General features: G+C 35.2%; 1 protein-coding gene across 10 annotated transcripts in view; it reads right to left on the bottom strand.

Moving 5' to 3' along the window:
* Nucleotides 1-15,951, bottom strand: part of CCDC91 (coiled-coil domain containing 91) — a 410,030-nt gene that overhangs the window by 317,393 nt on the left and 76,686 nt on the right. For all 10 annotated transcript variants that reach the window (XM_067696033.1, XM_067696029.1, XM_067696031.1 and 7 more), the window contains exons 2-3: nt 3,290-3,332; nt 1,179-1,257 (exon numbers count right to left, since the gene is read on the bottom strand). In XM_067696033.1, coding sequence (XP_067552134.1) covers nt 1,179-1,257; nt 3,290-3,319 — 109 coding nt within the window. In that variant the 5' untranslated portion in view covers nt 3,320-3,332. The remainder of the gene's footprint in view (nt 1-1,178; nt 1,258-3,289; nt 3,333-15,951) is intronic.

Below are 15,951 nucleotides of genomic sequence, written 5' to 3'. Positions count from 1 at the left end.
AAAACTTAGTCTAACATGAAAGCCAGAAAATAGGTGCACACAGATTTGAGAAGGCTCTCTGGGAAGGCTTCCCAGAAAAAGAAACATTAAAGTAAGAAACGACACATAAAACAAACATGAGTTTATATGATAAGGGAGTGGAAGAGAGTGGCAGTGGGAAGCAAGGTGAGCAATTCTTGGCAAAGGAAACAACACATACAAAGCCTTCAAACAAGAATGAGCATCCTAATGGTGCCATCCTCTTTCCCACATCTACACCTTTATTCCAAGCATTTTTCTCCTTTCAGAATCTTTCCCCATTCCAATCTCTGCCTATTGAAATTATACGCATCCTTCAAAGCCCAGATCAATGATATATACGCAGCTTCAAGGACAGTACTTGACTCACACCAGGCATGAAGTAACATTTGCTAAACGAATGGATGACAAAATCATCATTCTTCCCAAATCACAAATCTGCTTCATATTACAAATATGTATGTGCCTGCCCTTGAAGTAAAGGACATGTCCCCACAGTGTCTCATGCATAATAAGTGTTGGAAAAATATCTGTAGAATGAATAACTCTAATAATCTAAGATGAGGCAGAGCTGTTGAAGAATGGTATTTTCATCTTCGACTCCTGACTTCACAATGATTGAGCAGAACAAAAAGAAAATGCAAAGTATTATTTAGACAGAATTATATTAATACTGAACATTAGGTCTTCCATAAAATACCTCGCAATAATGGAATTTATTTTTGTATTTAATTTCCTGGATGGCTTAATTCTTAATACTTTTGAATGATTTTCCTGTAGAAAAACTTCTAAATTTAAATACTGTTGGGGATGACAAATCATTTTTAGAATATTAAGGAGTCTTTAATTAATGAAATGGACACTCTAAAAAAATTAGTTGGCACCTCACCTTACTAAAACAAAGACAAATTTGGAAATGTCAATTGTACTTTAATTTTATTTAATGTTCATGATATCTTTTTTGGAATCATGCCTCAAGCCACCATTGCAGAATTTTTTACTCAATCCATAATTTGTTATGGAAAAAACTATGTTAAATTTGGGGCATTCCATTTTTCAGATCAAAGAAGGCAAAGTGAAAAGGTAGGAAAGGGGCTTTCAAAAGAAAGGCAAAAATGCTGAATAAGAAAAAAATATTCCTAGTTACTCTATAGTAGTACCTGTAGGAAAAGCAGCCCAAGGAATGGCAGGAGATGTAGTTTGGGTTTCACCATTTCCACCATCAAAAATCTCTGCAGCCTACAAAACAAATGCAAAATTATTTTAGAAAATCTGAAAAGTATAAATGCTATTTAAGCAATCAAGCCTCCCAATTCTGCAAATGTAATACTCTGTAATACCCCACACATTTTCAAATTTCCTCTGAATACTCAATTGCTTTTCAGTCTTCACTGCTACCACCCCCCACTACTAGAGACTACCCCCAGTGTTTGTGCTCTATATCTTTGAGTAAAACTCTTCCTTCCTTTCTCAAATACACCTCCTGCCAATGAAATTTAATTTCATATACCCTTAATCACATTTTCATTTGTGAACTTTATATCTAAGTATTCTAAACTAACTACCACAGCGTTTACCTATGTAAATAAGAAAAATACACCATTTTTCTTCAAAAGTCTAGAGACTAAATCTTTTTCATTATTTATCACAAGACCAAAAAGAGATCAACCTAAAGAAACAGGATTCATCCATATCCTTGAATAATCTACCAGCTGAACTTACTAGCATTCAACATTTAGAGAATTCCTAAAGCTGACATTTAAATTAAAGCCTCCTATTAAACAGTTTTAAAACTATGAGGCAGTCAATTACTGCATGTTGAGTTTGTGGGTAACAGTGCAGAGTTTTCTCTCTCTTAAGTGTTCAGGTCACAGCAAAATTATCATTGAAAAAAAGAGCCAGAATTTCAACTTGGATTCTGCATTGAGTTGTCAGCCAAGGAGAAGTCAATTGGGGCAATCTGCCACAGGAGCTAAGTGACGTAGAATACAGTAGCTACTCTCCACAAACTATGACAAATAAACATGGTTTATATACCCAAGGATAGAGACCTTCCATATTTCTATAACAGTATACAGAAAGAAAGAACCCTAACAACCGTAATTAAATTGGAATGGCTGGTTAACTTTGTACCTATATAATATTAAAAGGAACAGATCCGTTGAATACACGTTGAAGTATAACTGTTACTCTAAGGAACATTATCTACTCTTTTTTCTCTGATATAATAAATCAAGTAACATAATAAGATTCAGTAACATAAATAAGATTCAGTCACCCAACAAATCCCAAAATACTAAACCAAATACAGGAAATATACAAATGTGCTAAACAAAAAACAGTGTTAGATGAAGTGAACAAAACAGGTAAGTTCATATTCTAAATATCTCCATACTAACAGCTATTAAAGATCAACAGAAGAGAAAATGATCCTAACCTAAACTCACACTATTCTTTCATGATATGGATATATACTTAATATCTCATTTCTCCTATTAACGTCATTAATTACAGTCCCTATCTATAACAATCTCCTTTTCACCAAGTTCCAAACTAGGTAAAGGTCTTTCTTAAAGAAAAAGAAAAAGGCAAAAATCACAGAGCTCACTTGATGGTAGTTCCAGGACTTGAGCTCAGGCATCCTGACTCCTAATCCAGAGATTTTCCTGCAAGACTATACTGGCTCCATAAAAATAACTGGGTTACAAAATATTTCAATAAAACGAACACACACTGAAAAGGATTAAGGAAAAGACTGCTTCTTCAGCTAACAATTTCCTTACAAAGCATCCAACTAAAACCTAAGAGAATAATCCAACAGTGCAAACAATTAGCTCTATAAACCACCAAAAGGCCGTGTACTTAATATACTAAATCAACTCATTACAGGTGTAAGCATGAAAATGTGTGACAGATCTTCAATATTCATCCCTCCTCTCACAAGTATTTCCTAAAAGACATGTATCCCAGCAAAATCATCTGCAATTTCTCAAACCTCTTCTTTACTGCTTCCACTAGTAGTACTTAACTACCTCAATTTAAACCATTCCTATGGTCATGCCCAAGTGTTCAATAACAATAAATCAGTTTTAACTGTCAGAGGGAATATATTTTAATTTTTCTTGATTTCATTTTTTTATTCCAGAGTTATATTCAAAATGATCAAGGATCATGAACACCAATGATAAATAATACATTTAGTATACTCTATTATAATCCCACAAAGTTAAAACAATTACATAAGCAAAATAAGGTAAAAAACAGCACATACCTCAAAACCACCAAAATCATCATCATCCATTCTTTAAGTGCACCTGAAAAACAGAAGACATTGAAACAAGCCCACACACAGAGTCATTTATGTCAAAACACTTCTCTCACTTAAAGGTATATATACATTTTGATTTGTTTTTTTTTATTTATAAATTAAAACTATTTCATTTGGGTTAAAAAAATATATTTTAACTATATGCTTATGTATTTTTAACACAAAAAGACTGAGGTTTTTTGGCAAAATTAGCCATTCTGGCAAAATTAACAATTTCTGTGACTTTTTCAGCAACCATGTATTTTGCCATTTTATGTTGAGACGCCAGGAGTGGAAAAATATTCTTTTACATTTTAATTTGCTTTTCCCAAATTGGCACTAGGGCTCAATTCAATAATGCTTCCTGCTTTTTGCATCTATTCCTCAGTTGTCTGGCAACATCAGCACAAACTCCAGTTAAGAACAGGACTGTGGTGAATTTTTGGAAATCTGTCCCACACCACAAAGGTTCTTCCCTCGGTTTCATGGCCGAGGTTGATTTAGATTTTCAAAATTGATCAGCATTTTTGAGCTGTGGCCACAACTTCTGGAGCATTTTGATATGTGTATTTTTAGCTGAAACTGCTTTGCACTTTTGGAAAAATGTGGAGCAAGTTACTAGGCTGATCAAGATAAATCAAGTCATGTATTCATGGAGACCAGGAAAGAGAAAAACACAAGCGAATATCCAGAATACCTCTCTTCTTTACCCTTAAAGTATGTAAGAGAGACAAGCAGTGGGATAATACATGCTTTATTTTGTCCTAATGCACATCATAAAAATAAAAGGATAAAACCATGAGTGCATGGGCTTTGGAAAAAAAAAGAAAAAAGAAAGAAAGAAAGAATAAGAAGGAGACGCTTTTATCTAACAAACAGTGAAAGAACTAAAAAACCTGGAAAGGTAAAATGAGTAATAGGTGATATATAGTAAAACAAAAAATAAATTCACAATAAATTGTGAAGTGATACTCTGTTCGATAACTGGTTTCCTTTTCTTTCAAAAGTGAATATATTCAAATATTAATTATAGTTTTCTTGACCCATAATACTAAACGGACTTGATTACAGAAAAACAATCTTCTCCAACTTCTAAAAAAAAAAAAAACAGCTAAGCAAATTAAATCATATGCTAAGCTCTAATTCTAAAGGTATTTTCTAAGGCATTTTGCTTTGAGTTATAAAGCAGTAGTTATCTACAGCCATGCTTTGCCTTGTCACTAAAATTAATACAAATGCCTTCAAAAATAAAACTCAAAGATAGTCAAAGAAAAATAAACAGTAAAAAACAATCTCAAGGATTGCTTTATTTTAATAGGCAAAGAAAATTTATTTTCACAGAAACTCAGTAGGTAATGACACTATAAGGAATATGTAGACAGAAACACATTATAAAAAGGGACTACATTAAATTAATCAGAATATGACACCAGTATTGTCACCATTACCCACAATTTAACAATCTGTTGAAATATTTTTAAAAGATGTACTTCTCCGAAAATCAAAGCTAAGCAACTCATCCACATACACTTAAAAAATATAAACCAGACTTTCAGAAACTTTTGATGGTGGTTAGTATGAAATGGAATTCACATTAATTCTGTGTTGCAAGCGAATAGAAATCTGTATGTGATTACATTTTTCATGAAGGCATTATGAAAGAAGAGTGATATGGGTACTGAGAATTAACCGAGTCAAACTATAAACACCAAGTTTGTGTTTTCCACATGTGTCCCACGAATCTCAGGAGACAATTAAAAGATATTTTTAGCATCTACAAACACTGTACCCAAATAACATGGTTTCAAAATATTGGAATTTTTAGAGTAATGCTTCTATGTGTTTTCGTAAGTCATATCCCAATAAGTAATTTGTAAGGTGCCAGAAAATTTGAAAACAAAAACAAATACCCATGCCTAACAATCATTTCAGCTTGTTTGCCTGTGGTAATGAACCAAATACCATCAGTTTCCTAAGTACTGATTTAGCTCTACAAAAGAACATATTAGTGACCACGGATGCTTTCCATACCCCAGCAACTATGACACATTAAAATGCAGATTAGTCTTCCTGTACTTTATTTTCAAAGAAATATTAATATATTTTAAAAGACAAATGTGTCCTGAGTTTCTTAAAATACAGTACTAGAGAAATAAACATTATTATTTTAAAGCAATAACCTTTCTCTGAATAATTTAGTTTCAAATTCTGAAATAGTTTCTGTTTCCTTCTGAACATTTTAAAGAGCAGGAGGAGCAAAATTAACAACACTGATTTGTAAAAATCAATTTTACAAAATACAAAAACTAAAAATTAGTTTTTAAAAGGAAATATGACAAAGGTGGGCTTCTTTATGGATTTAGCTAGTCCAGTACATTGAGAACACGGTTTTGCCTACCGTGCATTTGTAAACCTTCTAGAAGATTTCTCGCATTTAACATTATCCCATTAAACTGCAAATATAACATAGCAATGCCAAATATATCTGTCATCTAAGTTATAGAATCATGAGCCTGGTCAAAAAATTGACAGTTCATGCAGTTCATTCTTTTGTGTCATGGCAGGGGGCAAGATGTATACTTTGTTATGTTGAAAGATTTCATAATATCTAGGTTTAACAATTCTCAGGCTTCTTTACATCTGAATTTAATCTCTTCTGTTGCACTATTATATTAATTCCCTCCTTAACTATCCTCAGTATTCAATATATTGCTGATATTTCACAAGAAAAACATATACACAACACTTAATGTAACATTTTTATTAAGCAACTCTATAGAAGAGATCACTCAAGGTCCTCAAAGAGTTACGACCTGGTGTGGAAGGGAGGGCAGTGTGCAAGAAAAGCATGCAAATATAACATGAAATATAAAAGGGTCTTAACGAAAGAAGAAAAAAAATCCAAGGGGGGAGAAAAAGATTTTCAGAAGGTGAAATGTCTAGTTGGAGCACCGTGAAATGCTTCAGGTAAAAGGAGACATCTGAGATTTATTTCAAGAGACTTAGAGAATTTTAAATGGCACATTAAGACCACCCATCTTATTCAAGTCTTTTCCCAACATCTTTTCCTAAAAGGTAGCAAGCAAAGATTTGACTGTTTGCTTTCACATAAACACAGGGTCAAAGAGTAGGGAAAATGAAAAAACTGCAAAAAAAAAAAAAAAAAAAAAACTGAAAGCAAATACAAGGAAGATGAACCTTACACTACCAGTGGGGAAAATGAGAATCAATCACGTTTACATCACAGAAACCACAAAAGGCTCAAGAATGGTCAACACCGAAAGTTGGGTAAAGATGAGACTCAAAATAAGAGTCACAGTCAGATATATTCCACCATCCCCTCCCAGAATCTGCACAACTGGGCAACTTACAATGCCTCATCACAGAAGAAAACTGAAGGTTTATTCCTTGGACAGGGTAAAACCAAGAAATCTCTGGATTGGAAGACCAGAGACAGGTGACTAAGTCAAAGTTGTATGAAATTTTCAGACGCATTCCTCAGTCTTCTTTCACCACTCGGCAACCAAACTGCCACTTGCCAGGCTTCAACCTCTGAACAGCAAATTAGAAGATTCTTCTCTGGTGAATCTAATCAGCCCATGAAAAAGAACCTCATCAGAAGTTCCACAAAGAAACAGTTCACTCAGGTAACACTACTTGGACAAACCCTACCCACACACACAGAATTTCCAATTTGCTCCTTATTTCAATAAGAGATAAAGTAAGTATAATGGTTAAAAGAAGGGACTATGGAGTCAGGCTGCCTGGATTCAAATCCTAGCTCTGCCACTTACCTACTGTGTTACATTGTGCAAGTTATTTAACATTTTATGACTCAGTTTCCTCATCTGTCAGATAGGAATAATAACAATGTGGTAACCAATTCCTAAAGTCATTATGAGGGTTAAATAAGTTAAAATAGATGAAGCACTTAGAACAATGTCTGATACACTTTAATCATTATGTAAGTGTATGCTACTTTATTATTAGTATCTAACTCTTAACATATGAGCAGACTGCCAAGGACAATCAAAGATATGAAGAAAGTATCTAATATGAAAAATAGAGACCAAAAAAATGGAATAAACGAAGACTACATAGGAGGGAAATTTTTCTAAAAAATAAAAACTATAACTAATACCTTCAGAGAGTTGAGAACAGAAGACAGAGCATTCATGAAATAAGAACAAGAAGCTTTAATTTTTTTTGGAGGGGAGGGTGTAAAACAAGACCAAGGTCTTGAAAATAAAAATGATTATAGAAATGAAAAACTTCAGGTTGGGTAATAGAGCTGAGAAAATCTCCTTTAAAAAGAAGAGTATAAAAGAAAAAGAAATGGAAAATCAGAGTAAAAATATAAGAAAATTACAAGATCCAGTCTAGAATATGTAATATTTAATTATTAGGAACTCTAGAAAGACAGAACAGAGAAAACAAAAGATAAGAAATCATCAACAAAATAATAATAAAAGAAATTTTCTAAAACTAAAATATACAATTTGCAGATTTAATGGTTCCTCATGTATCTAAGAAAATAGAAGTAAAAACCCACACTAAGTCACAGTAGAGAAAAAGAGAAGATCCTACAAGCTTCTAAAGAGATAAAATAGGTTTTATACAAAGGATAAAGAATATATGTAATGGCATTAGACTTAAGAGCATCACTGGAAGGCAAAAAACAATGAAGAAGTGCTTCTAAAATTGTGAGGGAAATTCTATAGCACAGAACTTTATAATCAGCCAAACCAACAAATAATCAAGTTGAGGGAGGCATAAGGCATATTCACACCAGCAAAGTCTCAAAAAAAAAAAAAAAAAATTCCCAAACACTCTATGGAGTAAACCAAGGGAATAAGACATGAGAAAGACATAGGATTAGGAAAAAGGAAATCCAACTAAAGTGAAAGGCAAAGGGAATTCTCCCAGAAAAATGAAGTGAGTTCCCAAGACATCTATGTAACAAGAAGAGAGAGCAACCAGTCTAAATTGGAGCAGAGCGGAAAGCTCCTGGGAGATGTATTCAAGGAAATGAAATTAATAGACTGTCTCTGTTTTACCGTCATAAGAAATATTAAACAACTGGGGGAAAATTTAGGCTTGAATTAGTGATTAGAAAATTAACCAAAAGAAAACAGTGAGAAAATAATGTGTTGGACAGGAAAAGTAAACATTATATACTATATTTTTCAGCTGTGAATAGTATTGACATGGTCATAATAATGTAAACAATGAATAACTAACTGCGCCAAAATTATAACCATATTGGGAATGTAAGAGAAAGAAGATGAAGGATGTGGTATGAGGCAGCGGGGCTGGTAAAAGACAGTTAAAGCCTCATCTTCCATAATGGAAAGACAATGGATATGAAATTTAAAAATCGAGAAGTAGCAATAATAAACATGTTATTTTGTGATTCACTGGTAAACACTAAAAGAATCAGCTATATATGCTGAACATCTTGCTTCTAGAAAGCAAGAAATGGAGAGGCTGGAAAAGAATAGAGGGCATTAGGAGATGGCTGTGGGTCATAACAAGCCTTTTACAACTTTAAACTGTGGTCACGCATAACTGAATTTTTTTAATGATAGCATAAAACATCATGGCACAATGAATCAACTACCCATTATTTCCATCAAAATACTACTCTGAAAAAGAAAACTCAAGGTAAGTTTTTTTTTCAGAACAAACTATAAAAGAAGGCTTAAATGTTTTAAAGGCTTAAAAATCAGTGAATAAATGAAAATGTATCATGTTAGTCTCCTTTATAACATGTTCCCATATTATAAGTATTTATACAAAATGTAAAAGTGTACCTTAGACACCAAAGTTGCTCAAAAAAAAATGCAAAAAACACCAAACAGAGAAACAGACAATTTAGGTAACTGACTTCAGAAAATACAATCTCCAAAGATTATCCAGATTATTCAATCAGCCCGAAGTGCCTTACTAGTTAACACTGTCCATTCAGCATTTAATTCAATCTCTATCCCATCTGGAAAACTACTGGCTAACCAACATCCGCATAATCACAATTTTTTCCATTTGAGACTATTTCATGCCATGTTTCCTAGAAGCAACAGACAGGTGATTTTTTTTTCAGACAGTCCGAAGCAAATATAAATTGGTAAGAGGAAACATAACAAAGGAAATACATATAAACACAGACAGACACACACATACCCTTTGTTAAGGTTAAAAATGAACAGCCATTAAGACTGAACTAAAAGGAAGAGTCTAATCATATAAAATCAGAATTTCAAGCTTATCTGTTCAAGGAAATTATTTGTTTACCTGAATTTCCCTAGCTCTTCCAAGGTAATGTAAGGACCATTTCTTAACCTTTCTTTTTACTCCCTACGACCTTGAACTACGTAGCTCGTAGCACATATTAGGAGCTCAAAAATATTTTTGAATCAATGCTTTTGGAATAAATGACTCAATAAAAGCAAATGAGTTACTAATAGTTCCTCCGTAACTTCCCTTTTCCTCTTATTTCTCCAAGAAAAATACATTGGAGTTTGAGCACTAAAACAGCTCTACCTTTATTAAGGCATGAGCCTGAGAGTCTATATCTTAAAAGAAATTATAGTGCCACACTCCACTCTCTTATCCAATTATTATCGTGCCTAATGATAATTTTGAAACTTCCTATATGAAGCCGAATTGCAGAATTATTACCATACTATAAATAATACTGCCAATGGCAAAATATAATCACAAGTTAAAAAAAAATAACTGAGATGTATATTCACTACCTGAAAAATATTCTACTCATAAATGATGAGATAGGAAAACACCCCAACCAGAACTAATTCTAATAACTAAACATTTTCCTTTATGTAATTTTCATCTGCGCTATCAATTAAGTCTTTGGGTTTGCCAACCTTCATTCAGGAAATTTACATGTCCCAGCAGATGAGAAAAAAAGCACTTAGATTGTCCAATTGCTTAATCTACTTTCCAACCTGGTTAATTCTTCTACCTCCTCCAACTCTTTAACAGCAATCTTTCCCTCAGCTGGTGGTCTTCTGACCATATCTCACTCTCAATCTTAACGCTCTACCCAAATTTTCCAGAATTAACCACCTCATTGGGGCCAGTCATATATACCCAACCAAATAATAAATATTTTCATATGGTTATCCTGCTGTCAATTCAAAATTCTCACTCTGTGAATTACACTCCTTCTATCTGGCAAAATCTCAACCCTCAATGAATCTTAAGGGGTACATACATCACCACTTCTCACATTTTAAAAGAGGACAAAGGCCTTCTCTGGATAGAAGGAAACAAGACTAAAGAAATACTATAGTCCCTTTCTCTACCGTCTTTACTTCTAAGAAAAAAAGAAGAAGAATGATGAGAGCAGGACATCCATATGTTCTCTACAGGTAAGGTTAATGTAGAGAGGTCAGCATGCATGCACAGTACAAGTTCTTTGGGTTCCTCACTGGGAACTTTGTGCCCATAAACAATATAATCTTCCTCTGGTCCTGCTCCCATAAGAGAAGCTCACCAGAGAAAAACTTCATTTTCTTAGCATGGAGACATGTTTTTTAGCTTACGGGTAAGTTTAATTCAGGAGAGACCTTGTAGGAGACCTCATTTCAGCCTCAGTCCATGCCACATTTACATTAAACTTTTAAGACTAGAGCCACTTTTCTGATTCCTATGACTCTTGGTTCTATGTCTCAATAGCTTCAGAATCTGGAGTGGTTACAAGGCAAGAGATAACAGCTCCCACAAAGAACCACCAACAATATCCAACTGCCTGTCTTCTGCTGAGAAGTATCAAAGGATTCACTATAAAATGCAGGTTTTCCCATCTTCAACTGGGTCCACAGTGCAGCCTACCACACCCACTTTTTCTCTAATTGAGCCTCTTTCCCTCATTCTGCGAAGCTATTTCAAAGATTTTCCGCTCTCCTCAAACTTCCAACCTGTCTATTCCTTTCACTAATCAAAGCACATGACCAAGCCTCCTGCTAAACAGAGAAAACAAAAGGCATTTTAAGGGAAGGCCCTTAACTTTTTTCTACCAAAACTTTAGTTACCAGCAGTTATACCCAACTATTCCACTTCATTCTGCTCACAAGAAAAAAGGAATCCCTCCACCTACTTAGGGCTAATTCCTCATCTGTGCTCTGAGACCTGCCTCTCTCAACTATTCCCTCTCTTTATTAAATATTCAACTTTCCCCTTCTATTTGGCTCCTTCCTATTAACACTGAAACATGTTCCGTGTCCTACATCTTTAAAAATGAAACAAAACAAAAACAAAAGCAAAACCATCCTCAACTACATTCTTCTCCAACCACAGCCCTCTCTTTTTCACAACTCAACATCATAGATGCTCTATTCTTACAGCCCATGCCTGCAACCAATTACCTCCTTTTCACTAAATGCAAAAAGACACTTTCAATTCCTTGTCTTATTTGAACACTAACAGCATTTGACCAGGCTTTCCTTCTCAAAACACTCTCAATCCGTGGTTTGGAAAACAACCATACTTCTTCCCTCTTTCTTCCTATTTCTCTGACTGCTTCTTCCCAATCCCCCTTACAGGTTCTTCTTCTACCTACCCTTTAAATGTTAGTGTTCTAAGTGCTCCAGTCTAGCCCCTCTTTTTATCTCATTTCAAATAAACTCTCTAGATTACCTCATTCATTCCTTCAGATTCATTTACAAACAAGTTACGGAATCTCTAGTTCAGATCCATCTCCTGAGCTTCAGATCCATAAACCCAACAGATAATTGACTAGTTTCTCTTTCATCTAACAGGTACTTCAAATTCAATACAATCAAAACTGAACTCAAGATCTCTTCCATCAACGTCAAATTAACTCTTCCTCTAGGATTCCTTCACCCAGTGATTGGTACTGCCATCTACAACACAGTTGACCAAGACAAAAACCTGGAGTCATCCTTGCGTCCTCCTTCTCTCACTCCACACACCCAATCAGTCACCAAATCCTATGTCCTAAATACTTCTAGAATGCATGTACTCAATCACCAATACTTTCATCCTAGTTAAGGCACCTTTATCTTTCATCTGCCTTCAAAATATTTCTCTGCTTCCAGTTTGTTCCTTTCTATTCCATCCTCCACTCCACTGCCCAAGTGATTCTTCTAAAGACTCATCTATTTAAAATTTTTCAAGGGCTCCTTATCATTTTTTGGATGCAGTCAAAATTCTTAACACGAACTAACGAATCTGTGTAACCTAGCTGTTCCTACCATCCTCATCTGTAGCATATCCATATACTGCAATCATTATTATTACTGTATTATGAGATACCCTAAATATATTATTCTATGGCTAAAATAAACTTCCTTTCTTCTTCACAAAAGACTTTCTATTCTAAATCTGTTATTTTCGGTCAATAGTATTATCATTCTCTAATCTATCCAGAATGCAGAAACTACATGTTACCTTTTACACTTTACACTAGAGCCAGGTATGTCATTCAGTCCTGTATTAGTTTCCTCGCTCCTCTTTCCTTTCTCCTCTGGTGACCATCCCTGTGATTCAAATATCTATCACTATTTCTGGAAAATTATCAGAACTTACTTTCAGTCACTTTGCTCTTCAATCCGTTCATCACACTGGGTAACTCTTTCTAAAACAATTAAGTTTTAAACTAAAACTATCATCATATCAATCTCAACTCCAAATCTTTCAAAACAAGAATGACAAATCCATGCCTCTATGGGACACAAACTTTGGAGCCTCACCATGTAAGCAAAGCAAACATGAACACAAAGTTGTGAATTGCATTGGCACTAATGATTAGAAGTAAAAATGTATCCTGTAAAAGAGCCTACAACTACATCACAATATTAAGGCAATATTATGAGGGTACTCTACACACAAGCAATAGAGAAAAGTGTTAGTTAACAACACAGTAAAATCAGTGTTGACAACTTTATATGCAGATCACAAATGTAATTTTCTCTAATAAAGTGTTTCATATCTTTCATACTGTTATATGCTCGTCTATTTTTATTTTATTTATAGTGAAGCCTCATTTAGCTGGACAGATATATCTGATAATCTCATCTAAATGGAACATGGTTGTTCTGATACAATAAACATAACACTCTTAGGTAGATAACAGTGAAATTATAAACTCAGTGTCTCAGTGTTCAGATACTTTAACCACAGACAGCTTTACACTCTTGATTAAGAATCTGTTGGGCTTCCCTGGTGGCGCAGTGGTTGAGGGTCCGCCTGCCGATGCAGGGGGCGTGGGTTCGTGCCTGGGTCCGAGAAGATCCCACATGCCGCAGAGCCGCTGGGCCCGTGAGCCATGGCCGCTGAGCCTGCGCGTCCGGAGCCTGTGCTCCGCAACGGGAGAGGCCACAACAGTGAGAGGCCGGCGTACCGCAAAAAAAAAAAAAAAAAAAAAAAAAAAAGAATTTGAGAATTTTACTCTTCTACTAGACATAATTAGAGACCCCCAAGTGCCCCTCTGACCTCAACTATAACTCCCCCTGACTCACTTTTTTCTAGCTACATGTATCCTCGCTATCAATCATACTCCTGCCTCAAGGCGTCTGGGTTTTTTTTTGTTTATTCTTTTTTTTTTTTTAAATAAAATTAGGATATGAAAACCCACCACCAAGCATAAAACTGAAGATCCTAACAAGAAATTACACATAACCCCTCCTTGGACCTCTCTGGACTCACAATCCTAAATTTATTTTTCATCATTCCTTTGCTTTCAAGTTAATGAAGTTCCATTTTATCTACACTATAAAAAAGCAGATTATTTTTATTTTAACTATTCTTTTTTTTTTTTTTTTTTTTTTTTGTGGTACGCGGGCCTCTCACCGCTGCGGCCTCTCCCGCTTCGGAGCACAGGCTCCGGACGCGCAGGCCCAGCGGCCACGGCTCACGGGCCCAGGGCACGCGGGATCCTCCCGGACCAGGGCACGAACCCGCGTCCCCCGCATCGGCAGGCGGACTCCCAACCACTGCGCCACCAGGGAAGCCCTTAACTATTCTTTTTTTTGCTTTTGCTTTTTTTTTTTTTTTTTTGCGGTACGCGGGCCTCTCACTGTCGTGGCCTCTCCCGTTGCGGAGCACAGGCTCCGGACGCGCAGGCTCAGCGGCCACGGCTCACGGGCCCAGCCGCTCCGCTGCACGTGGGATCTTCCAGGACCGGCGCAGGAACCCGCACCCCCTGCATCGGCAGGCGGACTCTCAACCACTGCGCCACCAGGGAAGCCCTTAACTATTCTTAAAGAGTATCCCATGACATAAATTTAGGGGACTTAACTTTTTCACATAATATTATGTTGCTAATATTATTTTAGCTGCCATTCATTCTTTTGACTACTATAATATACCTCAGTTTATTCAGTCACTTTCCTGTCAATAGACAGTTGGGTGGCTTATAATATTTTGTTACTGAAAACAGAACTGCTATGAACATTCTCCAACACATCTACTTTTGTATATACACAGAATTTCTGTTGGGTGTATGTCTATTAGTAAAATCACTGGGTTTTAAGGTTTGTCTATGTTTAGCTCCACAAGATAATGAAAAACATTTTCCAACTGACTGCCTGAGTTCCCAGCCAGCAACTGGAATCAAACCACCAGATATATGAAGATACTTCCAGATGATTTCCAGGCTCTAGCTATCAAGCCACTTCCAGTGTTTAAGTCATCCCACTGAGGTGTTAGAAAGGGTGGAGCAGTAACAAACCTTCCTATTCTGCAGTGTCCCAGTTCCTGACCCTCAGAATCCATAAGTATAATAAAATAGTTGTTTTATGCCCTTAAGTTTGGGATGATTTGTTATGTAGCAATAAAAACAGTAGATTGGGTTATAACATCCATGCCTATACCATTCCTGTTTTTAAAGGGAATGTTTTTAATATTTCTCCATTTAAAAAGATGTTTGCTGATGACTGTTGGTTTTTTTTTTTTTAATAGTCCCAACAGGTTAAAGAATCTCCCTCTTTTCCTAATTTATTAAGCATCCTAACCATGAACTTACACTGATAATCAAATGTTTTTTTCTACCTACTGACATTACCATATGATTTTTCTCTTTTAACCTATTAATGTCATCATTTACATTTATAGATCATGTAATAGTAAACCATCCTTGCATACCTGAAAAAAAGCCAACTTTGTGATAGCATTTTTCTTCTTTTACAATGTTGGTTTCAATCTGCTAATATCTTGTTTGAGATTTCTACAGCTACATTCATGAGTGAAATACATCTGCAATTTTCATTTCTTGCCATGCCTTCATCTGGTTTAAGTATCAGGGTTACGTAGGGCTTTCAGAACTAGGTGGGGCAACATCCTCTTTTTCTATTATTTAAAAAGAGATTGCATCAGATTGGAATAACCTATTTCTTAAAATTTTGGTATAAACTTGCTTAGCGAACCATCTGGACTTGTTGCTTTCTTTGTGGTAAGATTCAATTTCTTATAATTATAGAATGATTCAGACTTTTAATTTCTCCCTCATTTTTTGTAAGTAATATTTTTCTAGAAATGCGTCTTCTACTTCTAAGTTTTTAAAAAACAGTTGGCATAAAGTTGTTAACAGTATCATCATGGTTGTTATTTTTATTATGGTAAAATAAATACAACATAAAATTAAC

Source organism: Pseudorca crassidens, chromosome 11 (assembly GCF_039906515.1).
Source record: "Pseudorca crassidens isolate mPseCra1 chromosome 11, mPseCra1.hap1, whole genome shotgun sequence".
NCBI lineage: Eukaryota > Metazoa > Chordata > Mammalia > Artiodactyla > Delphinidae > Pseudorca > Pseudorca crassidens.
This window is presented reverse-complemented; position numbering and strand designations above follow the sequence as displayed.